The 25,784-nt window shown below is 44.5% G+C and overlaps 1 protein-coding gene across 10 annotated transcripts in view; it reads left to right on the plus strand.

The window, feature by feature from the left end:
* The first annotated feature begins 1,998 nt into the window (after window positions 1-1,998).
* CAPRIN2 (caprin family member 2) overlaps window positions 1,999-25,784 on the plus strand; it is an 80,660-nt gene continuing 56,874 nt past the window's right edge. For 8 of the 10 annotated variants that reach the window (XM_075940633.2, XM_075940652.2, XM_075940643.2 and 5 more), the window contains exons 1-5: window positions 2,174-2,296; window positions 3,613-3,878; window positions 6,707-6,769; window positions 14,301-14,387; window positions 16,727-16,965. In XM_075940633.2, the coding sequence (XP_075796748.2) occupies window positions 2,293-2,296; window positions 3,613-3,878; window positions 6,707-6,769; window positions 14,301-14,387; window positions 16,727-16,965 (659 nt within the window). In that variant the 5' untranslated portion in view covers window positions 2,174-2,292. Of the gene's footprint in view, window positions 2,122-2,173; window positions 2,297-3,612; window positions 3,879-6,706; window positions 6,770-14,300; window positions 14,388-16,726; window positions 16,966-25,784 lie in introns of those variants that run through there. The other 2 variants (XM_075940655.2, XM_075940660.2) reach the window with 2 other exon arrangements.

Raw genomic sequence — 25,784 nt, forward strand, 5'->3', positions numbered from 1 at the left:
GAATTCCCTAGTTACCTTCCTCTGTATTGCTTGTTATTGTATGAGTTGCAAATTCATTTTATAAGTTTACTTTGCAGGGATTTGTACCTCTTCTGCAAACTTCTGTGCAAACATATGTAAAAAGATAAACTCTACTCTAAAATGTTTTCAGTCTAAGGCCTAGTCCTATATTTAAAATTCAGCTCATGTAATCTTATGTAGCTTATAGCGAGGAAGGAAATTTTCTGTTGCGGTAGGAATACCACCTTCCTGAGCTTTCTTCTATTGAACTAGCTGCATCTACATCAGACATCTACAGAACTCAGGGTGAAGATTTTCCACACACCCTGAGTTCATTGGCTATGTCAAACTAAGTTTTAAGCACTGCACCAGCTAGTTAGTTCTTGCATGACTCGGTCCTAGCTACATAAGGCACATCTTTCCTTCCATAGATGTTCAGCAGCAGTGTTAGTTTTCACTATGAAGCTCTATTCTGACCTGGCTGAATCTCTCCTTGGTAGAAAAGCATGCTGCGTCTACACTGGCATGATTTTCTGAAAATGCTTTTAATGGAAAAGTTTTCCGTTAAAAGCATTTTCGGAAAAGCACGTCTAGATTGGCAGGATGCTTTTCCGCAAAAGCGCTTTTTGCGGAAAAGCGTCTGTGCACAATCTAGACGCGGTTTTTCGCAAAAAAGCCCCGATCGCCATTTTCGCGATTGGGGCTTTTTTGCGGAAAACAGTACCGTGCTGTTTACACTGGCCCTCTTGCACAAATGATTTGCGCAAGAGGGCTTCAATTGCGCAAGAGGGCTTTTGCGCGAACGGGAGCAGCATAGTATTTCCGCAAGAACACTGACGATCTTACATGAGATCGTCAGTGTTCTTGCGGAAATTCAAACAGCCAGGCTACGTCTACACTGGCCCCTTTTCCGAAAGGGGCATGCTAATTTTCAACTTCAGAATAGGGAAATCCGCAGGGGATTTAAATATCCCCTGTGGGATTTAAATAAAGATGTCCGCCGCTTTTTTCCGGCTTGGGGAAAAGCCGGAAAAAAGCGTCTAGACTGGCCCGATCCTCCGGAATAAAGCCCTATTCCGGAGGATCTCTTATTCCTACTTTGAAGTAAGAGATCCTCCGGAATAGGGCTTTATTCCAGAGGATCGGGCCAGTCTAGACGCTTTTTTCCGGCTTTTCCCCAAGCCGGAAAAAAGCGGCGGACATCTTTATTTAAATCCCGCGGGGATTTCCCTATTCTGAAGTTGAAAATTAGCATGCCCCTTTCGGAAAAGGGGCCAGTGTAGACAGCTGGCAAGTTTTTCCGCAAAATCAGATGATTTTGTGGAAAAACGTGCCAGTCTAGACACAGCTGCAATGTATATGCCCTTAGAAAAGGGGCATGAGGCAAAATCCCAACTTCAAAGGCCCTCAAGAGAGGAACGTTGTGCCTCTTCCCATCACTGTAAAAGGCTGCACTTGTGTAGAAGGGACCCACCCATTTCCTCTATTAGGGAGTATATGCCATGGCCTGTGCTATAGGGAGGGATCCCCTTGGACTCACACAGCAGTCATCCCATTCGTTGCATGCCATAGTCAACTGTCACTTCATTGCCCTGTGGGGGGAGCCCTGCAAATAAAGGCCCCTTCGCACTGCACAGTCCCTCTGACCTTGGTGATCTGTTGAGGCTGCAGCCAGCTAAGGGCCCAGGCCCGCTGCTTTGCGCAATACTGGGCAGCAGGCTGAGACCCACCCAGCTCATTACAGCCAGCGCCCACCAGCTGGCAGGGAGCAGAGGCTGGAGAGCCCCTCCCCCTCCCAGCCACTTACTACCCCTCAAGCCAGGCACGTGACCGAATGACAGTGGTGGCGGGGCCACTCATCCACCTCCCCCCGCCCCCCAATAACGGTTCGCCCCGGTCACTGACTGGGGGAGGGGGAGGGCGCGTGGCGGGGTTCGGAGGGGCGGGGCAGATGGGCGGGCGAGTGGAGCCAGCGATTGGAAGGCGGGCGGTGACCTCACATAAAGGCTCCGCCCCTTTCCTTTCCCTTCCTCTCTTCCCTCCCGGCCGGCGCGGCGGGAGGAGGGTATATAAGGGGGTAGGCGGGCGGCAGGGCGGGCCTGAGCCCGTTCGGCTAGTGAGGTGAGGTGAGGTGAGGGGAGGGGCGGGGCGAGGCGAGGGAGGAGGGCGGCGTTGTGGGGCTGGTGCCGGTCCCGCCGCAGCTGTCTCCTCAGCCCCGCGGTGGCAGCAGCGGACTCAGGCGGCGGCGGCGCTGAATCCTGGAGCCAGCTGCAGCGGCCGGTGCCTGGCGCTATGGGTGGGGATGGCGGGCGGCGGCTGCAGCATCCTCTTCTCTCTGCCGCCCCCCGCGTAGCTGCCTCTAGGGGTGGCGGGGCCGCGAGGGAGGCGGTGGCGGAGCTCGGCTCTGCCCGCCCCGGGGATGCGGCGAGGCGTCCTGCAGCGGCTCCTGGCGCCCCGCTTCCCGGGCCGGGCTGCGTGGCGCTTCCCGTGTGGCAGCGGGGTGGGGGGAGGCTGGGAGCAGCGGCGGCCTCCGAGCGCGCCTCTCGCCTCCCCTCCCGATGGTGATGGGTGTGATCCCGGGATGGGGGAGGGGGCCGAGCTCTCCTCTCCCTTCCCCCGTCCTGGCAGGCGCTCACAACAGTAGCACGCACAGGTGCAAACTTCCCGCTAAGCTTGGTAGCTCCTCATGGCGGGAGGGGGCCGAGGGACTAAATTATAGATGCTTCTCTTCTCTCTCTTCTCCCTCCCCCCCAACACATCTGGTGCAGGTGGTTTGAGACTGGCCTGCAAAGCGGGAGGCTCTGCTGCCCTTTTCCCTTAAATTCAGCTTGCGGTTCCAGGGGGAGTCCCCTTCTCTAACTGAGCTGGGTTGGGTGGTTACAGGCAAAGTTAAAAATGAGCGTGACGGTCTTTACTAACGACCTGGAGGTTAGGGCGAGACTCCTGTGAAATGCCTACTGTTTTCAAGGTTAAATCCCTCTCACTCCCCCCTCCCCCAAACTTGTGGCTTTTTTTATCGCAGCCTAATGATATTCTTGGGCTGATTGTTTCCAAGGATGTTGCAGCTGCTTTGGCTTTATGGCTAAAGGTTTTTTGACTATGCAGCTTTTTTTGCCTATTATCAGTTGGATTTAAAAATGTGAGTTATTTTAGTCAAATGTTTTATTGAGTTGCTTATAAGGTAAGGAGAGAGAAATGCATCAAATCACTTCAGTAGGAGTTGGAAGGGAGGAGTTTTAATTCTTAGTTACACCAGTTAAATGCATGTTGGGGTTGGAGGCTGGGAGTGGAATCTGCAGTTGCTTACTTGCAGATTTTTCCCCTGTGATGAGTGCAGGGGTCTGGCCTAGTTTCACATGGTCACTTGTGTTTCTGGAATCATCCCCCTGCACTGCCTATGTGAAGGATTTCTGTTATCTGAATGGGTGGGGAGATGTAAAGTTTCTCTGGTTTGCTATCCTTGCTTCCGATGGTTCCAAGGGAATGGGGGAGAGATGCTGATTTATATATGGGTCTGGGGTCTTTGTTTGTGTGTTAAGCCTTTAATAGTTACCAGTGCAAATGCAGTAATTCTCAGAAAGGGCAAGAGCTAAACTACCCATTTTTTGGCAGGTCCATCTGTTTCAATGGTGCAGCTTTCCCAATCCCCTTTCCGTTGCCCATCGCCTTCAGGTCACTCAGAAGGGGGGGAGGACAGGAGTATGAAGCCAGTGAAGCCACAGGTGACCTCTGGTCAACCTGGGGAGAACCAGCCTCCCCTGAGTCCCCTGCAGTCTGCTCTGAACTCTGCTGCGGCTCCTTCCCAGGCATATGAGACTTACATTGATAATGGACTTATCTGCCTCAAACACAAGATTAGGAACATTGAAAAAAAGAAGGTAACTTATTTCTTTGCTATACTGAAAAAATTGTTACTTAAATATGAAGTTCAAGTTACAGTTCATCAATAATAAACTTTAAATCCTGCTATAAGACTGTTATATTGCCTGCAGAGTATATAATCTAATGGGTTTGCTGCAGCTAGTATAAAATGATCAATAAAAGCAGCTCATATTCAGCAGTAGCTCTCAATAAGGTGTCGTCCTCTGTTTGGGATGTCCTCAGAGTAATATAGCACTGGTCATTTTTGTACATTTTGGCTTGTTTAGATATCTTTGAATAGAGGGACTTGGGTGTATGTTTAAAATTGCGTATGTTGGTAATGTTACTGTCTCATAAGAGTAAATGTATGTAAATGGCTAGATAAATCAACTCTAAGCCATCTGCTTTTTGAGGTTTTGCTCTATAGCTGCTGTAGTTTTCAAAGCTTGAATAGCGTGCAAGAGAATACTCCTTTAATGGGTTGAACTAGATTTACAAAAAATTACAGGTTAGTTAAAATCTAACTCATAGTCATATTTGTGCAAAACTTTGCATTCTACTTGTATTGATAACATGCATATGATGTAAGATCCAGTGATGCATGGTAAAAGTACAGATTAATAAAATTGCTTCCTCTGAGTCATAAGTGCAAGGTCATTAAATATGTATTCCCCATCACTTTTTATAGACTGAGGCTTGGACATCACAAGCATGTAGAATTTTGCAGCAATTCTGTTTTTCATCTTCGTTGTTTGGATTTTAAGTAATTTAAAAAGCTCTAGTAAGAAGCCTAGCAGTCTGTAAAAGAGCTGTTCTTTTGAAGGTGTTTTTTTTGTCTTGTGTAATTGATGTCTGAATTCCTAATATAAGATGTCTGACTAATTTCCTAGCTTCATGACTGAAATGTTGCCTTCTCAAGCCATTTTCACATAATTTTCAAATCCTTGGCAAGAATCTTTGTGATCAGTGAAGATGGTGTATATTCCAAGTTAATTGAAAATCTTTTTTAGTGCCAGAGTTCAAACTTTTCATGTTTTCATAACTTCAAACTTTTTCCTCAGACAGAGATTCATAGCTCACGTGTTGGGCACTAGGTTGTTAACTTTCCTTCTTGTGGACCGTTTCCTCCAGTAGCTTCAATTTCTTTAAAGCAGTTCTGCACACTGCATTCCAGTGGTAGTCCATCTGCACAAATAAATACATTTAGGCTTAGTATTTCCCTTGTATCCTTGTCTTTTCCCTTACGTGTGCATTACAGTAGGGCGCCTCAGTGAAGCAGGAAGCTGTATACATTAATATTCAAATAGTTCAGCTAGAGAAGAGTGTATCCTCTGCTTATGTGCACAGTATCATTATATGAGTAATATTTTACTCGGCTGTGTACCTTCAAGGGGTGATATTAATTACCATGGTTAATGGAATTAAATTTCTTGTCTTGTACAAATTTTACGTTTGCATAAGTTTCACAGTTGATTAAACTGCATGCATGTATGAAGGCTCTTCAACAAAGGAGCCTTTGTAGCTTTTATGTAGTTGTTGCACTAAATCTGGCTACATACCCTGTTTAAATTAGAATCAGACGGTAAAGGACAAGATGAAGAGATAAAAAAAAAAATTCTAAATATACTGCATGTAGAACCTTGAAGGATCTGTGGTTTTTTGTCTGAGAATAAGGTAGCTGGAATAGGAGCTTCCAATGGAGTAGGGATTTAAAAAACGTTTACTGTAATGATTAAAAATCCTAGTGTGTACATGTGCTGCAGGTTCTGTAGTATAAGACTTGTGCTGCAGAGCCCACAGGGCAGCCAGCATCCCAGGAGTGGGGCTGGGAGGCTGTCTACTGTATAAGCTGGCTCATGGCATGCACTGGCTCTAGTTGCTGCCCCACACAGCAGGCTCTGCAGAATTAGAGCCCGAAGCACAGGGAAGCAGTTGACCCCTCAGAAGTGGGGTTGACAGCTGGAAGCTGATGTGTAGTGGTGAAGAGGTTAACTGTAACAAACCATTTTTGTGCATTTCTACAGTGGAGCATAGTTCAGATATGGAGAGCAAGTCAAGTGATGCCTATAAAAGAGGGATCTGAACAAGTTGGGGCACCTATGTTACAGATAAGGGAAGCTAGTTAAAGGCTTAGAAAGCACTATGACATGACAGTGCAAGTGAGACCAAGGAGGCAGCAAGATAAGAGGGGCAGACATGGGGCATAAAACAGGTAGTAATGGCCTTAAAGCTAGGCAGAGTTGTGCAGTGTTTCGAAAAGCTTAAATTGAATGGGGAATATATACAGAACCAGTGAAGTTATGTTTATCTGCAGCATGTCAGCTTACACCCAGGATATATATGGAAGAGCTGAATTTCTGTTTCCATGATGTATGCATAATAATGTAAAATCCAATTTAATTAACCTGTTAAACATGAAATTTAACAGGTTAACCAGTTAGTGTGGGGGTGCTCCAGACCAGCTCCTCCTTTGCGTGGCAGTCCGGCTGGAGCAGCCCCCCATTGCAGGCAAGGGCTTCTTCAGCCTGACCAGAGCAGCTTCTACTTGTGGCCCCTGCCTGGACATGCCATAGACAGGGGCAGCTCAGGCATCGGAAGCAGCACCCCTACCTGTAATGTGCCCAAGCTGCTGCAGGCAGGGACTGCTCTGGATGCTCAGAGCAGCCCCTGTCTGTGGCAAGCCTTGCAGAGCTGGAGCCAGGGCTGCTACTGTGGGCAAGGAGTTGATGTAGTCCCCACTGGTTAACCTGAACTAGTAAGCTTACTAGTTAACCTAGTTAACCTTTCATATTCCTAATGCATAATCAGTGTATATAACAGCTTGAGAATCTTTTTTTCCCCACAGCTCAAACTTGAAGATTACAGGGATCGCCTGAAGAAGGGAGAAACCCTCAATCAGGACCAGTTGGTGAGTTTGCTTGCTTGTCTTGTCTTACTTAGCATTTTATGGAAGGTAACATGAAAGTTTCAAACACATTGAAGATGAGGCTGAAGTTGATGAATCCCAGTGGGGTGTTTGAGGAGGAAGGCATGGGGTAGGCACTGTTCCCTCAGGCAGAGCAGGATATAGCAGCTACTCAGTGAATTGTTCCCACTGTTTTTTCTAAATTCCCACAAGATTATAAAACAGGTCTAAAAGTTTTGAGGCACCTTTACATTGACAAAGTACTGTAAAGGACATTATGGAATTTTCCCATCAAAATGTGTTCCATTAACTGTACTGCTACTCCTTTCTGGAGATGGTCAGTTGCCAATATAAATTGTGTGCTTGATTCCTCAGCTCTCACTAGTCAGCTGTCTGTCATGTGAGACTATGGCCACGTGGCTGCATATTTTTGAACTAAGTAGAAACAAAAGATCAGATGTAATTACATTAATGTTAGTTATCTGCACTTGTGGATTTCTTCCAATGCTGCCCACTCATTCTCCATCCATTTCACGGTAGCTTAAGAAGATGATCAAAATGGTTAAAATCAGTGGGACTATCTTACATGGTTTTGACAATCTGCAGCAGAAAGTTACAAATTCTGCAGATTTCCCCCAGGAGTATAACTTTAGTGTAGATCAGTCCTCTGATGCATGAAAATATTCCTGAGGCAGCTCAGATAGTCTTGGCAGCAGAATTATCTAAAGGTGGATGGATATTGGCCTAACAATTGGGAGCAGAGTTATGCATGGTTACCCACTGTAATCAGTTCCTTCAGTGAAGGCTCCATCTGGACTCCTAACTGCCAATAGAGGATATTCATTAAATATTGTGGCACAACAAGCATACAAACACCTTAATAAAGGAAGCCAGCAAATTACTAGTCTAATGGAGAACATAGATACTGCGCAAAGGGAAACTGGGCATAATCGGTAAAAGGCAAGAATCACAACCCTAACTATTTTTTAATGTCCCATGTAAAATGCTGTTGGCATTTTTTCTGATCAAAATATGTGTAGCAGATTGCTATGTAGAATGTCCTATCTAAAGAAATGTAATAGGAACACTGCACATTAAGGATGATGTACTTTAATTTATTTATTAGAAATACTATGCTGCATCTTTTAAAAGGCAAATACTATTTAGTGCCTGGTGCCTTTCTCATGACTTTCACTGCTCTGTCCTCAGTCATTCTTCATGGCAGTGCTTATTAAACTTCTGCTTCTTGAGCTATTTATCAGATACCTGATCAGATTTAGCCCTAGTTATGTCTCAGTGCAGCAACTTCAGGTAAATGTTTGTATTTCGGTAATACTTACTATATATTGTTGGAAAAAGTCAGTCCCTGTCCTGAATTGCTTAAAATTGAAAAGTGATGAATGACAGGAAGGGAAGAAGGATAAAATGTAATCAATCTTGTAAGTAATATAATTTGCATTAATGTATGATATAAAGCCTGCTAGAATGAAGAAAGACTGTTCTGCAACTAATATTACTAAATGCATTTAATCTTGACTTTCTGACACTTTTATTCTAAACATACTAGAAATGGAATAGATGAAATTTTAAGTGAAAAGTAGTTTTATGCCTATCAAATTGTTCCAGTTACACTTGGAATTGAATCTAGAGCCTGCTGTTATCAATAGATCAGAGTTGCTGAGCACCCTCAGTTTTCACTGAGATTATTTGAGCTAACATTGAGGAAAAGTGGCCATGGAATAAGAGGGAAGGTCCTTTCTTGGATTGAGAACTGGTTAAAAGACAGGAAACAAAGGGTAGGAATAAATGGTAAATTTTCAGATTGGAGAGGGGTAACTAGTGGTGTCCCCCAAGGGTCAGTCCTGGGACCAATCCTTTTCAACTTATTCATAAATGACCTGGAGAAAGGGGTAAGCAGTGAGGTAGTAAAGTTTGCAGATGATACAAAACTGTTTAGGATAGTCAAGATGGAAGCAGACTGTGAGGGACTCCAAAAAGATCTCACCAAACTGAGTGATTGGGCAACACAATGGCAAATGAAATTTAATGTGGATAAGTGTAAAGTAATGCACATCAGGAAAAATAACCCCAACTATATACGTGCAGTATGATGGGGGCTAATTTGGCTACGACAAATCAGGAAAGGGATCTTGGAGTTATCATGGACAGTTCTCTGAAAACTTCCACGCAGTGTGCAGCGGCGGTCAAAAAGGCAAATAGGATGCTAGGAATTATTAGGGAAGAGATAGAAAATAAGACCCAGAATATCTTACTGCCCCTGTATAAAACTATGGTACGCCCACATCTTGAATACTGTGTACAAATGTGGTCTCCTCACCTCAAAAAAGATATTTTGGCCTTGGAGAGGGTTCAGAAAAGGGCAACTAAAATGATTAGGGGTTTGGAACAGGTCCCATATGAGGAGAGGTTAAAGCGACTGGGACTTTTCAGTTTAGAAAAGAGGAGACTGAGGGGGGATATGATAGAGGTTTATAAAATCATGAGTGGTGTGGAGAGGGCAGATAAAGAAAAGTTATTATTTCCCTAAATAGAAGAACTAGAGGACACCAAATGAAATTAATGGGTAGCAGGTTTAAAACTAATAAAAGAAAGTTCTTCTTCACACAGTGTGTAGTCAACCTGTGGAACTCTTTGCCAGAGGAGGCTGTGAAGGCTAGGACTATAATAGAGTTGAAAGAGAAGCTAGATAATTTCATGGAGGTTAGGTCCATAAAAGGCTATTAGCCAGGGGATAAAATGGTGTCCTTGGCCTCTGTTTGTCAGAGGCTGGAGAGAGATGGCAGGAGACAAATTGCTTGATCATTGTCTTCGGTTCACCCTCTCTGGGGCACCTGGTGCTGGCCACTGTCGGCAGACAGGATAGTGGGCTAGAAGGACCTTTCGTCTGACCCAGTATGGCCGTTCTTATGTAACAGCTTCTAATCTTTCTACTTTAAGATTCAGTAGACAAACATATTGCAAGTAGTCTAGGAAGCTTTTAAAAGTTGTCTAGATAGTGTACATAGGCAGTAGAATGAAGGAAGGGAGACACAAGTATTATGGCAATACTACTAAATATGTAAATCTCCTATTTGCAACATGCACGTTGCAACACTGAATCTGAAAATGAGTAGACAAGTGAAACTAAGACCAGTGACTTCCATTTTTTCAGTCTGAGATGTGAAAATGTCAACCTTTTTAAAAGCTATATTAACCTAATGTTAGAAGTGTCTTTTTTTCTTAACACTTCAAATAATTTAATGAATTTATAAACTCAGTCTCACAATAGGTCATCAGTAGACCACTAAACCCCAGAAGATTAAGATGACTAAAATACTGGGAAAACCTGTATCAAATGTGACAGAGCACTTTGTGTAACAAGCTTTAATCATAGTGTAATTTTTAATATTGACTGTAAAAAAGCTGGCTTCCAACACTATGCTAATTTCAAAGAAAATGTTTTCCCCTGCAGCAAAGCTGATTAAAAGCAGTTCACATTTGAAGTCTTTGGATGGAACTTTCTGAAATATAATATTGTGTATGGTGACAGGTCCCCTTTCAGCCTGTCTACTGCACCTCTGTACGGGAGAAGCTTTTTGCAACCAGCTATGCATCACCTAGGCTATGTCTACACTTGTGGCTTCTTGCGTGAGTAATATGCAAATGAGGCTAAGCATGGAATATCACGGAGCCTCATTTGCATACCTAATGAGCCACCATTTTTTTCAGAAGAGGCTCTTGCGCAAGAAGGAGCGTCTACACTGCCCCTTGTGCAAGAAAAACCCTCTTGTGCAATGCTGTTACACCTATTACTTGAGAGGAAGAACGGCATTGCGCAAGAGGGTTTTTCTTGCGCAAGAAGGGGCAGTGTAGATGCTCCTTGCGCAAGAGCCTCTTCTGCAAAAATGGTGGCTCATTAGGTATGCAAATGAGGCTCAGCAATATTCCACGCATAGCCTCATTTGCATATTACTCAAGCAAGAAGCTGTGAGTGTAGACATACCCTAGCTAGTGTATCCAATCAGGTTAATTGAAGTCTCTGTTGTGTTTCCCATTATCTGAACAAGTGTGTATGTGATTGCTTCCAGGATTGTTGATTTTAAATTAATCTCTTCTGTTGTTCATTGGCCAAAATCTGTCATTTCTGAAACAAAAGCTCAGTTTAAGTAGCTTGGAAAGACTGAGCCCTCCAGGTGATGATCTGTAATGCTTTGTTGATCAAAAGTTTGGAGTGTAATTGCCTGTGCCTTACCTGCTCCTTGGGTTGATCAGTGCTGCCATTCTAATTCTTTAGCTTTTTAAAACTAGATTAAATGTAATCTGCATATTTCCCCAGCTTTAGAGGGGTAGCTCATTTAGTCTGTAACGGAAAAAACTAAACAACAAATAGTCTAGTAGCATCTTAAAGGTTAACAAAACATGTAGATCGTATCATGAGCTTTTGTGGGCACAGCCCATTTCAGGTGACAGGAGTGTTGGAAGTAAGTTGTGCCCATGAAAGCTTATGATACCTTCTACGTGTTTTGTTAGTCTTTAAGGTGCTACTAGACTACAGTAAACTTCCGATAATCCGGCACCTTTAGGACTCAGGGGTGCCGGATTATCAGATATGCCGGACTATTGGAAGGGGGGCTATGAGGGGTCTGGCCCCAGCCCCCCCTTTCGCTAGTCCGGCTCTGCCCCAGGCGTCCCTGATTCAGCCGCTGCTGGTCAGTTTCAGCAGCGGCTGAATCGGGGACGCCTGCAGCAGAGCAGCGGGAGTGCTGCCTGGTTCGTCAGTTAGTACCGACCCTTGGTGCGGCGAGACCAACCCGGCAGCCCCCCAGCTGCTCTTCCCCAGGTGTCCCCAAGTCAGCAGCTGCTGAAACTGATCAGCGGCTGACTCCAGGAAGCCTAAGGCAGAGTCTGACTTGGGGACACCTGGGGCAGAGCAGCTGGGGTGCTGCCGGGTTGGGTTCCGCAGCCCCAAGGGGCAGTGCTACGGTACCTACCTGGCAGCACTCCAGCTGCTCTGCCCCCGGCTTCCCCCATTCAGCCGCTGGTCAGTTTTAGCAGTGGCTGAAGCTGGGGGCAGAGCAGCTCCAATGGTCCGGCTGCCCGGAGCACTTCCGGGTTCCTGATAGTGCCGGACCATCGGAGTTTTACTGTATTTACCGTGTTTAAAGTTTTTTCCTAGTTTTCAAGAAACATCAAATACTAATTCCTAGTACATTTTATAATGGAGATTGCCTATCTCCTAGAACTGGAAGGGACCTTGAAAGGTCATCGAGTCCAGTCCCCTGCCTTCACAGCAGGACCAAGTACTATCCCTGATGAATTGTTGCCCCAAATCCCTAAATGGCCTCCAAGGATTGAACTCACAACCCTGGGTTTAGCAGGCCAATGCTCAAACCACTGAAACATTTTTCTATTGACTCTAGTATAATTGTTTTCAGTATAGGTGGGGAATCGTGTATTGACTACAAATTATCTGAAGTTCTGTAAACCATTCAGTCTGGTGCCTTGTATGCTTCTACATGACTAGGGCTCCAGGGTGCTATGGTAATGCAAGTACTAAATACAAGAAACTGAAATGTTAATCATATTTAACTTGTTTCCCTCTTGCTTATAGCTAAGTGTCTGCTTGTGCCTCTAACCTATTAGGTAAGGATATGAGGCTAAATTTACAGTGCAGTTTCTACAGCTTGTTCTAAGATTGTTTGAGACAGTCATGGTGGATGCTAGTTCCAGAAGAAACTCTCTCAAACTTGAGTTCAGTGTCTCTACTTCATGAGTGGAAACAAAGTAGGGGCATCAGTATTAGTAACTTTGGAGAACTTTCTGTCCAAACACAAGCACAATAGTGTTAAATAGCAACATCTTTTCAAAAATATTAAATGATTAAAGATCCATTTAAATCTTATTTCTCACTGGAAACTGGTGGTTAAATATGAGCGTAACAGTGATATATTGGAATTTGCCAGCTAGGGCATGGTCTCAAGCTTCTTGCCTAAAGTGAAGTTATTGTAATTAAACAGTTGGTAGTGTATAGTGACATTTGTTAAAACAGAGTAGAAATATGGATTGTGTGTCATCTGTGCTCTGTTCTTAAATTGTTGAACCTAATTAAAGTGATGCCTAAAAGAAAAGGACTGCTTAATTTTATGGAAGTACAATTGATAACTATTTACTAGCTCTTTCTGATTCTAAAAGCTTATATTGGTAAGTATCTGATCCAGATCTAACCAATACTTAATCTTTTACTTTCTACATACACTCCTTGGCTACGTCTACACTGGCCCCTTTTCCGAAAGGGGCATGCTAATTTTAAACTTCGTAATAGGGAAATCCGCGGGGGATTTAAATATCCCCCGCGGGATTTAAATAAAGATGTCCGCCGCTTTTTTCCGGCTTTTCCCCAAGTCGGAAAAAAGCGGCGGACATCTTTATTTAAATCCCGTGGGGGATATTTAAATCCCCTGCGGATTTCCCTATTACGAATTTTAAAATTAGCATGCCCCTTTCGGAAAAGGGGCCAGTGTAGACGTAGCCCTTGAGGAATTAACTGAATTCTGAGATCATAAAGAATAGAGGCTTCCAGTTGAGGCACTCTGGCTTCATTGACTCGACAGCATCCTTTCAATCCAACTTTAAAACTTCATGTATGTTACAAATGATTAGGATCAGTTATTTTCACTCGAACGTGCATTATAGCAAAATGCTGTAACGTTTAATTTGAAATTATTGCAGGAATTAATGCCTCCAAAGCATTCATGACATTTAATTGTATTCCTATTATTGGGTTTGCTGTAAACAGGTTTCATGAACCAGTCTTGGGTGTTCAACTACCAGAAAGTGTACCTTAACAGTGATTATTTCAGAGAAGCTCCATTATTAGGTTTTTCATGAGAACTTGAAACTTCGGTTAAAGATGTTAGAGAAACAGATAATTCTTTTTCAGACTAACCTTCTGTAAATAGATTAACTTTCGAAAAGCATTTTATGAACATGAAACTACTATACTGTACACTTTTTAAAGGGGCATGAGTTAATTTGAAGATTAAAAGTATTTTCAGGTGCTGTACCCTCATGAGTTTGTTTATAAAATGCTGTTGTATCTTTATGTATTTTTGTCACTGTTGGTCTGAGACTTATGTGAACTAAAGGGAAAGCTGAATAATATAAATTGAGGATAGTGCCCCAACTTCCCAATCAGGATAAGGTAGCATTGCACTACACCGCCTACAAACCTGTATGAAGGGTCAGTCCCTGCCCTGGAGAGTTTATAGACACTTTCACCATATTCTAATTGTAAAGTAGCCAAGTAAAAAAAAAAAAAAAAAAATCTTTCCCCCCCCCCCATATGGTAATCTTGGGTGTTAACTTTTTACAATAGGAAAAGTTTTCAAGAGAAGTGACTTAATATTGTCTTATAAACAAATTTGAACCTGTAATAAACACTTTAATTTAGCATGGATACTAAGTTGACTATGAGAATGGTTAGGATTTAACTACAGATTAAACATATATGCTGCTAGATATCTATGTATTGTAGGAAGCAGTGGAGAAATATGATGAAGTGATACACAACTTGGAGTTTGCCAAGGAGCTTCAAAAGACTTTTTCTGGACTCAGCCAAGATGTAAGTAAAACCTGCTCTTTGTGCTCTAAAGATCTATAAAATTATCAGACTCGCGTTCAGAAGCTGTGTGACCATGGATCTAAAGTGGTAATCCAAAAGCCAGAGCTGGTAATATGACATAGATAGCTTTACATTCCAGAAAAAGGATTATTCTAGCCTTTTGCTTTTTCTAGTTAGACTAATAAGATCTCTTCAATGTTACCTAACTGTAAAACTGAAATTTTTGTGTCTGGTAAAAATGTGATCAGGGTGTAGGATTGTTGTAGACATTTGCAAATATTGTTGCTAGATCATGAAGGCCAGTGATTTAAGAGTATCAAATCTCAGAAAACTACTGCTGAAATATGTAACAAGTGCAGTCAATTTTAGATTACTCCAGGATGTTCTGTTTCAAGTGGACAAGGATCCGTTTGTATAAAGCCAACCCTTTTTAGCAGTCTGAGTTTCAGGATTGAACTCGCAATTCTTTGTGCGGCCAAGTGAAGCTAGATTATACTTCAGCTGTACACAAAGCAAAACTCCATTTCCACTTATGCCAGTTGCTCAGTTCAAATGGGAAAGTGGTGAAAATACTGCAAATTAAGAGCCAAAAACACTAATGCAGAATTACCCAATATTTGGGGCTCATATACAATGGTTAGACTCTAGAACTGGATATATTGCTTCACTTTAGGTGAGATTTTGACGTTCTTTTGAGTAGAAGTTAGCGTATTGGCGTTCTGGCAGACATCCTCCTCTTAAATTCTAATCTAGGGCTGAGAGATAAGGTTACTACACTTAATCGTTGCACTGTTATTTCCCTGTCTTATATTGGGTATGAAAGATTCCATAAAACAGGTCTTGTCATTCACTAGGGTCTAAGCAATTCTTCTAGAGAAGTCGTTCCTCTTGAATTTGTATTTGTTTCAGGTACAATTTGGTTTGTAGGCTAGTGAGAACGCAACTCTGGTAAGATGAGGGTTAAGATTATTCTAGAGTATCTTTGTCCTAGAAATTGCTTCATGCAGTGTTGCCATCATAAATTGGAATTTTTTTGTCATTATTTGCTTAAACTTCTGTATGTCTGTATATTTCACTCAAGTTTAACTTGTACTCTAAGAGCCTGTGCTGCTTTACGAATATTTACTTCTCCATATTTCTGCTCAATGTAACTGTATGTTCTCCCCTGGTAATATTAGATGTTTACGTGGAAGAATTAAAAGCTATAAATAGTTAGTTACTCCCTTATATTGAAGCGCAAACAATGGATTCTTGTCTTGTTTGTTTTTACCAAATACGGATTCTGCCAAAGCTTAATTGTTCCAGAAGTTAGCTCTAGGTAAAACTCCTTTCAGCCCTTCCATACTAAATGGTGTTCCTTTATTACATTGCTGCAAATCAAAGTCCTCAAATGTTACTGCTCAGTAGTTGTATGGAACAACTTGGGTGCATTTTTAAAATTCTGGAATGCTTTGGAAATCACTGAATTCTCTGTGTAACTTGATATAAGCATGCCACAGTGTGATGGAGGGGCCTAGTCCTGGAATACATAGGGGAGCTACATGCTACTTGCACAATGACTGTTGAAATTAAGTATTTCAGTCTCTTGTCAATACTGGAAAATCAAGGGAATATTGAGCTTCTGGTGTATTCTGTCCAGAAGCTTGTAATTGTCAAGTATTTTTAGTGGTATGATTTACACTGAAACCTTTCCTTATTTTTGACCACTTTTGCATTCACTGTCTAACATGCTTATAATTACAGTAACTGCATACTAAAACATGTAATGTAACTTAATGGGTAATACTTACCAGTTTTGGATAACTAGTGGGGGCTGAAGTCAGGGGGCTGCTCTAGCCCCACAAGGTCTGTTGTGGACAGGGGATGCTCTGGCATCATGTTTAACCGGTTAATCAATTAAATGGTTTTTACATAATACTGGCAAGGGCAAAGTGCCATTGATTCATGATGTAATTTCTTAGCATTTCAACTGTATCATGATATTATGCAATTTTTAATTAGCACTCGGTCTCTTCATAGCTTACAAACATCAGATACATCATTGGCATATTATAAATGACTGTTGCATGTTTTAATCTAGGCAAGAGGAAATTATCAAGTGAAGGGTTAGATCAAATTGAAGGGTTAGAAACTGAGCATTGGATTTGTACCTACAGATTGAGAAACTGTATTGAAAGAACCTGAACAGGTTAGCTGCTTTTGTAAACTCTTGTAAGCATTTATCTGTATCTTTAGGTGCCCAACTACCTTTTTTAAGTTTAGCCTCCAGTTTGCAGTCCAGTACCCAGTCATTTATCATTCCCAGTTTAGTGGATCAACTCACTCTTGTATTCCAACAGCTCCTGAAAGCACAGAAGAAGGCTCAGAGACGGGAGACTATAATGAAGCTTGAAGCAGAGAAGAAAAAGCTACGTACAATACTGCAAGTCCAGTATGTGCTGCAGAACTTCACTCAAGAGCATGTTCAGAAAGACTTCAAAGGTGGCCTGAATGGTGCAATATATTTGCCTTCTAAAGAACTAGACTACCTCATTAGATTTGCAAAATTGACATGCCTGGAAAGAAATGAGAACCTGAGGTAGGTTGACTTTTCTCACTCAGTCTCCTATGTCATATAATAGAATGCCTGTGTATAAACTCTCAAATAAAAATTATAGCATGTTCTGAAACTTTGAACACCAATTTATTGGAGTGGCAATTTGGGATCTGGCACTGAGCAGGTTTGCCACTTCTAGTGTTTGCATTTGTGCCATTAACTCTTCTGTACTGGGCACGCAGACACCTAGCAGTCACTCTCTCCTTCAGTAGTACTTTGAGCTCCTGCTGCTGTATGTAGATATAAACGGCAGAACTGCCCTTAGACTCCTCTGTTCCTTTTTACCACTTGCTGTGGTCACTGAAACACTGAACAGCTCTCGGCTTTTGTGTGCAACTTATGTAATATTGTTAGGTTAGTGATTAGTCTGGCTAGTATAGCTAAGTCTTAGCTTTTAAAATATTTTTGGACTGGATTTTTGCATTTCTGGGTTTCTTCTGCATACAGTTCTGTGGTATGCCCTCAGGATTGATTCAAGCTTTCCTTGCTTGAGGCCTGGGACAGTGAATGACCCACACAATAGCTGCCTGAAATGCCTGGGTGAGACACATAAGAACAGTGCTAGATGAGCAGGGTGTTTAAGTCTCTAATGGAGGATAAGGAGGCTAGGCTGAAATCCTTCTGATGAAGGCAGCACTCGGGCTACCATCAGAGCTGTTCTGGTTTGACTTTATGCTGAGTACAGCAACTGAAGAGAGCAGGATGGCTTCAGCTGAATCCTATCACTGATTTCCCTTGCCAGTACTGGGGGGGGGAGGTATAAGACCTACAAAGAAGCCCCAGCCAAAGAAGGTCTTCATTATGTGTGTCTAAGACAAAGAACATCATCAAGACCCATACCTGAAACCTGTTTACATATTCAGCATCCCAGAAATGTTTAGGTAGCAACAGATCAGCTCTGCTGGCTACTGTCAGTGTCCATCGCTATAAGAGTTGAATCCCCTGATGACTTTCTCATCCAGTACTGGCAGTTCAACCTTTGGTGCTTGACTAGTCTGCTTCGCACATTGACAGTACCAAGGGGAACTATCTAAGGGGAAACCTGTAATGATGTTTCTGCTGTCACCACATTCTCTTCACTGGTCCCTGGCACAAACTGGGCCCACTTGCTCAGTGGTCAGAGGAAGGGGGAATCTTCTTCCTCAGACTGAGGTGGGAAGCTTTGTTTCAAAATCTGAAGCAGAACCTGCTTGTTTCCTTACAAATCCTTTCTGCCAGTCTGCCACTACAACCCATCAGTGGGTACTGCCAAGGAAATGTGGCTAGACTAGTAGGGTCTGGCCATGTGTTGGTGGCCACTTTGGAATATTTAGTGGCTTCCCTAACTTCTGGATCTTCCCCATACCAGGTGTAGTTAGTACCTTCATTTAGATAGGTGGAATCTCTACACTGGGCTGCTCAGTCTCCAGGGTCTGGTACCCCGTTGCATACTGAGCATCAAGAATAGGTCCTAGAGCCAGAGCAGCATATGGCAAAGAATCTTTTCTTTTCCAATCATGACTTTCTCTTCATCCTCTCCAGATGAAGTGATTTCCTAATGGGTAACTTCTCTTCCTCCTCATGATGATGATTTTTATCAGAGGTTATTGAAGAGTGGCACATTCAGGTCTTGAACAATCAGGGAGTCCTCACATCTGGGTGACATATTTTATAACTGAGTTACTTCAGGCTGGCTTTGCCCATTAGCAGCAGTAATAGAGCTTCTAAAGCCTGACAGACTCCATTTTCATTGTCTTCTCCCCCCCTCACCAGATGATGAGTACCTCTGAACTTATCCATCATTGGACTTGGTGGTCATGACAGATACTAATGAGAGATCATGACAAGGTATCAGGCTGCCATCCCCATATCCAAAGATGTTAAAAGCCTGACCTTATTTGGCAGAAAGATTTCTTTGATGTGGTCTTGCTGACTCTTCTAGGGTGGTACAATTTTAATGTTTGGGGTTCCAAGTTGAAGTTCAGAGAGCTGCTTCTGAGGAATGCAAGGTAGGTGTTCTACCCTCATTGAACAGGGAAGAAAGTAGTCTGAAGAATGTCACTGTAGGAGTGGCTGGATTTAGCAGACTTAGATGCTAGAACCATAGCTTTTACAGTTGCTCCACACAAGTAATATTGTTGTAATCTTCAGGTATTCCTTGTGAAGACCAGAATACTATCCAGGACTTGCTGCTTAAGGGTCTTTCTCTACTCTTAGAGCTTGCTGTCTTGCTTGAGACTAAAGTCTCTAAAATCACCTTCAAGTCCTTAAGCTTGTGCACATTTGCTGTAGTTAGAAAACACTAACAGTCCCAGCAGATGGTATTCTGCTTTGTTTCTTTGACAGGACCTGGGCATCAGCCTTCCCTTCGTGCTGCTTTGGCTACTGTTCCAGTTCTTTCAGGACACATGGGAAGTACAACACAATCATTTTGAGGGGTTGGTGGAATTTGCAGGGGTGGGCTGCTGGCAGCTGGGGCCCCAGGCGGAATGCGTGATCTGCGCCCCCACCTCCACAGCCCTCCATGGCATGATGTCATCATTGGGCGCCCTGTTTAATGTGGCGCCGTAGACGATGGCCGAGTCGGCCTATACGCACAGGCCGCCCCTGGGAATTTGCCATGTCAGTCTCCATATCTCCAGACCCAAGCACCTTTTACCTCTTTAAACTGTCACACTTCCACAATGCTTAGTAGTGAATTATTTGGACCCCTGGGTGTTGAGCACTGAGGAGGTGAGGTGTTTTCCAGTTTGCTTTTGCCCTTTCTCCATACCTCTGTCATGAGATGTTCCACATTCACAAGGTGCAGTGTCTCCTTCTATTGGAAGCGATTAAGTGGATTCCACATGTTCTGAGGGAAAGGATGTTTTAGTCCCAATAATGAAGTGGGGAAGGTGATTTCAAACCAATCTGATCTCTCAATTCAGCAGGTTCTTAAAGATAAGGTTCCACATAGTCACCTAGTTTTATTCCCATCTTGGACACTGGTATGTTGTCCTCAACTTAAAGCTCACTTTCCTATGGCAGTTAAGCATGCAGGAAATAGCTCTGGCTTCTGGTAAATCAGAAAATTTTTTAGTTGACTGTATTACCTTTGGGCTCTCAGCAGCACTCAGGGTCTTTACAAAAGTGATGACAGTAGCAGCATTCTTCTAAAGATCTTGAATTCAAGATCTTTCTCTTATCTGAAGGACTAGCTTCTCAAGAGCTGTTACAAACTACAGTTAGTGTAGTGTAGACCTGATCAGTCAAGGTTTGATGCTCTAGAACAGGGCTGGGCAAGGGCAAGATGTGGTCCAGGGGCCGAATCCAGCCCATGGATTGCATTTGGCTGCTCTCTATTTAGATTTGCTGCTCATGCCACCAATTTTTCAGACAGTAGGCCATTATTTAAATGGCTAATAGCTCCCAGTCACAGCACAAGCTGTCTTGTGTAAATTATTGCCCACCCCAATCTAAATGGTTAAATACACTAGACTGTCTCAGAACTTTGCTGCTAACCAGCCCTGCAATCTATTACCAAGCTGTCATCACCTAAACTCTGTGGTAAGGATGCCCTCATGATGTCAGTCCCCTGGATTGTCTAGACGTGTCAATCAGTGAATGTGCATGTACTCAATCTGCTGATGCTCCGGCTAATGGCAGATGGTCTGTTCAGAATGGTGTGCGTTCCTGGGTATACAATGTACACAATATACACAGGGTCTGTGGTTCTCAGGAGATTTTAGCTTTATATATCCATGTTTGAAGGAAAAGCTGTCAGGCTGGCATGCCAAATATTTCAATCACAGATTGGAGGAAGCTGTCTGCTAATCCTTTCAGACACAGCACAGGGGTGCCTGCTCTTCTAGACTTTCAGGAAATGATTCTAAGAACTCTGTGGTGTTAACTTAGTAGGTCTGGAAGAATTTTACATGTCAGATACACAATGACCTAGCAGACTGCATGAGCAGATCATTTGAGTCACCACAAATGATCACTTTGTCCAGATGTGGCCAGACACATCTTGAAGAGGGGATTGCCTAAATAGACCTGCTTGTGACTGACTCTGTAGGCAACAGAACTTCTATTGAGTTCCATAATTGATGTGTGTAGGCTCATCTCTGTGCTTTTGTCAATCCCACTCATTCACAGGGTACAGGCAGTCCCCGGGTTACGTACAAGATAGGGACTGTAGGTTTGTTCTTAAGTTGAATCTGTATGTAAGTCGGAACTGGCGTCCAGATTCAGACACTGCTGAAACTGACCGCCAGTTCTGACTTACATACAGAATCAACTTAAGAACCCCAGGCGTCCCCAAGTCAGCTGCTGCTGAAACTGATCAGCAGCTGATTCCAGGAAGCCCGGGGCAGAGCAACTCTGCCTGGGGCTTCCTGTAGTCAGCGCTGGTCAGTTTCAGCAGAAGCTGACGTGGGGACGCCTGGGGCAGAGCAGCTGGGGTGCTACTGGACCAACCCAGCAGCACCCCATCTGCTCTGCCCCAGACGTCCTGATTCAGCCGCTGCTGAAACTGACCAGCAGCGGCTGAATCAGGACCTGGGGCAGAGCAGCTGGGGTGCTGCCGGGTTGGTCCAGTAGTGCCCACGGGCGCTGCAGGACCAATCGGCAGCGCCCCAGCTGCTCTGCCCCAGAGTCCAAAACAAAAGCCTGGTCTGCTGGGGGGGGGGGGGGGGAGCACACTAGCTGTGCCCCCCCCAGCAGACCAGGGACACGGGGAGCAGAGCCGCAGCGGCAGCGGGGTGCCGCACCTCTGAGGCTTTGCTCTGGCAAAGCCTCAGAGGCGCGGGACCCCCCCGCGGCTGCGGCTTCAGTCTGGGTGCCTGTGGTCTGCTGGGGATGGCCCCCAGCAGACCACAGGCACCGGGACTGAAGCCGCAGCCGCGGGGGGGTCCCGCGCCTCTGAGGCGCGGGGAACCGCCGCTGCTGCCGCTCCAGTCTGGGTGCCTGTGCTCTGCTGGGGACGGTCCCCAGCAGACCACAGGCACCCTGACTGAAGCCGCAGCCGCAGGGGGGTCCCGCGCCTCTGAGGCTTTGCCAGAGCAAAGCCTCAGAGGCGCGGGGAACCGCCGCTGCTGCCGCTTCAGTCAAAGCGGCAGCAGCGGCGGTTCCCCGCGCCTCTGAGGCTTTTCTCTGGCAAAGCCTCAGAGGCGCGGGACCCCCCCGCGGCTGCGGCTTCAGTCAGGGTGCCTGTGGTCTGCTGGGGACCGTCCCCAGCAGAGCACAGGCACCCAGACTGGAGCGGCAGCAGCGGCGGTTCCCCGTGCCTCTGAGGCTTTGCTCTGGCAAAGCCTCAGAGGCGCGGGACCCCCCGCGGCTGCGGCTTCAGTCCGGGTGCCTGTGGTCTGCTGGGGACCGTCCCCAGCAGACCACAGGCACCGGGTCTCAAGGGGCAGCAGCAGCGGTTCCCGCGCTTCTGAGGCTTTGCTCTGGCAAAGCCTCAGAAGCGCGGGAACCCGCCCGGTGCCCCTGGTCTGCTGGAGACTGTCTCCAGCAGACCAGGGGCACCGGAGCAGCTTACGAACGGGGCTTTCTCGCCCCGACTTCCGGGGCGAGAAAGCTCTGTTCGTAAGTGCGGATCTGACGTAAGTCGGATCCGCGTAAGTCGGGGACTGCCTGTATTACGAAAGATAAGACAGAAGTAGGCCAGAGTCAGACTTAAAATCCTTGAATGGCCAACTGGTTTTCTACTCTCCTGTCACAATCGGTGGAAATCCCGATTACACTTTCACAAGACTTGACTATGATCTACTCCACCCAAACCTACAGCCTCTTAATTTAATTCCATGGATGCTCTATGGCTAGATATTAGATAAGTCTGGACTAAATAGTTCAAGAAGCTTTGCTATATAGCGTCATACAAATGTAGAGTGGAAAGTACCTCTATAGATGATATATTCCTGCTTCAGTAAAGAGGACAGGACTAAGTAGTCTCTAGACTAGGAATGTTGGTGTATACTTGAGTAAACAATTAACCGATAAGCCTATGCTTACCTGTTAATTCTGTCCACTACGTGCGTGCACCCCCTCTCCCTACCCCCTAGCGCTGCCTCTGTTAGAGGCAGCGACGGGGGAGAGAGCTGGTGCCCAGGAGGAGCTGACTTTCAGCAGGCTCTATAAAAGCACCAGATCCATCCGCCCCCCCCTTATCCACCACAGAGGTTGGGGAAGGGGTGGGGCAGGCGCGGGAGCCAATATGCATGTGGTGCTGGCATTGAAGACAGTTCCCCGCATATATCTGCTCCCATGGACCAGCCTACTCTTGCTTACTGCCCCTGTAGGAGGCAGTGGGGGGCAGGCAGGAGCTGGTGTGGGGTTGGCTCACTTAAAACCTGGTTCTCTGCAGTCCCACCTGTGGTGCCACCTGTTTTTCCCCCTCCTCTTACCTGCCTCCCAATGCTGCTGCCTCTGTCAGGTGAGGGCTGTTGAGACTGCTACAAAGCAGCCTCTGTTTGCATGGAGGTCCAAGCTCCATGCTGCTCTGCATCGCATGAAACAGCCTCTGCTTGCGGTGGGCCCAGGCTCGCTGTGGGAAGATGCTGCTTCACAGCAGCAGTCCCTGTCCACAGGGGGTCTGAGCTTTCACCTTGCTCCTTGGTCATCAGGGGAGGGGGAAGAAGAGGGAGCAAGGGGAAAGTACTTGGGTTCCTGTCACTCCTGGCTGGTGGAGTACCATGCATGCTTCTCACAGCTGGCTTGTGAAGGAAGGGGGCAGAGGAGTAATTCATGAAATCAGTACTTTCCCTTGCTCCCTTACTGTCAGGGGAACAGGAGGAAAGACCAAGTCCCATCCCAGTATGCATGTCTGCTGCCCCTGCTCTCCTAAAACTCTACTCTTGCTCAGGATTCCCAAAATGAAGTCCTAATTGGATAGGTTGTTCTCCAGTCCTTTATTAAATTAGAAGCTCATCAGACCTCCTGTCCTTATAGCCTGGCCTGGGCCACAGTGAAAATGCTACCCTCAGGGTAGATAAAACTGGTGGCTTATTCTATAATTAAAATCACTAAGCCAGTAACACAACAGGTTCTGTAGGTACCCACTGATTAACAAGAAGCCAAGTAGTCTCCTTTAGTCATTCCAGCTCTTGACTTATTGACTCCCATCCAGACAACTAAACGGTTTTCAGTAACTGTTCGCTATTCAGCATATGTAAAGTTTTACCAATCCCAAAGGATTGAATAATTAACCCTCAGCTCATGTCTGATCTTGCCCAAATCATGCTGTCAGCCAATCCTTAACTGAAATTTCATTATTGAATGATTAAGGAATTGTACACAAGGAGTTTGTGGTGTTAGCTCAGGGTTTTAGCATTTACTTGTTTGCTAGTAAAATTCTCTCAGTGCTGAAGAGCTGCATTTGAATTCTGATTAGATATAAAGTCTGATATGATCGGAATACCTTGTAAAGTGTATGGAAAGACCATTTAAAATCAGTTCTGTGGTTCAAACTTTCCCTGTTCAAAGTTCAGCAAGCTAAAGATGAAATGATCAGGCCTAAGGTTTCTTTTATTCTATCAAAGCCTGACAGACCTTTGCACAGACACTTTTACAGAAGGACTTTCCTCAAAGGAAGAACAGGCAATGCAGACTGTGGACCACTGCTTTGAAGCTCAACTTTCATATGAATACGTGAGAACCAGTTACACTAATTTACAGAAGGCACACTAATTTACAGAAGGCAGTTAGCTCGTCCTCTATTATAACGGATACTGTCTTCAGCTTAATTGTGGGCTCTGTGGGGTGTCTCATCCTTGATCGTAAGGTTAGCTGACCCTTAATATTGGTAATTAAGACACTAAAGGGAAATTAGCATCTACAAGTTATTTTGTTTACACTGTTAGAAAATTAACAGGATCTAGGTAAATGCAAATATATTTGGCATCTACCCTTGGTTTGTTACTACAAAAAATGAATGGTTAATGAATGCTGGTCTAGTGTATTGCTTTGAAATTCACATACAAGTGAATTGTCCTGATCCAGTTGTAATGCCTCTCGTTACATTGTTATGGGTCAGATACGGGTTGGCTGATAGGCTAGTGTCACAGATTGTGCATGCCACTCTTGATGACTCAAGTGCAATCACTCTAGCTGTTACACTTCTTAGATATGATGTACATGTCCCTTCCTTGATCTACCTCTCTACTCCTCTGCATTATATTAGTGCCAGCAAAGACTTGAGTGGAAGCTGTGGCAAACTCTGCCCTTTATATGTGCACTTAGTAGTGTATGGTAGCAGGGGGAGCTCAAGCTATATCAGGTACACATGATGGAAGAAAATTTCTAGTGGCTGGGCATGCACACTGCCTGAGTAGAATGTACATGTGCAATCCATCTTGGAGAACAAGTTGGTCTGTTTTCTTTACAGCACTCAAGTGGACAAACTTGTTTCAGAAATGCATGCATTCTGATCTACAGTGTCGTAAATTGCTTGCAACTTGTCCTGATACAATGCCTTTCAATCTGTCCTGTCCCTGATAGTATAATGAAGTGTCTATTGAGTGTTTCCTACTGTAATAGAAATGCCACATGACCTGCTTAGTGAAAGTGAGAGTGGCACTTCTGCCTCTCTGCTTCAGGAAGAGGTACTCCCAAGTGTCATAAATGTGTGTTCCCTGAGGAAGGATATGTTCCCTTCTGTATTCAGAAACGAGGAAGTAGACCACGATTCCATCAAACATGAAGGGGTATTAGTAAATAGTTTTGGGCCCCTGTATCTGATGTCTGCATTGGTTATCAGCCAAAAATAAAAGCAGCAGGCAAAAAAGTGGATGCTGCTTTAGCATTAAAACGAATTCAGGTACTAAAATGTTAGTGTGGTGTATCTA

This window comes from Pelodiscus sinensis, chromosome 1, assembly GCF_052426305.1.
Source record: "Pelodiscus sinensis isolate ZL-2025 chromosome 1, ASM5242630v1, whole genome shotgun sequence".
In the NCBI taxonomy this organism is placed as follows: Eukaryota; Metazoa; Chordata; order Testudines; family Trionychidae; genus Pelodiscus; species Pelodiscus sinensis.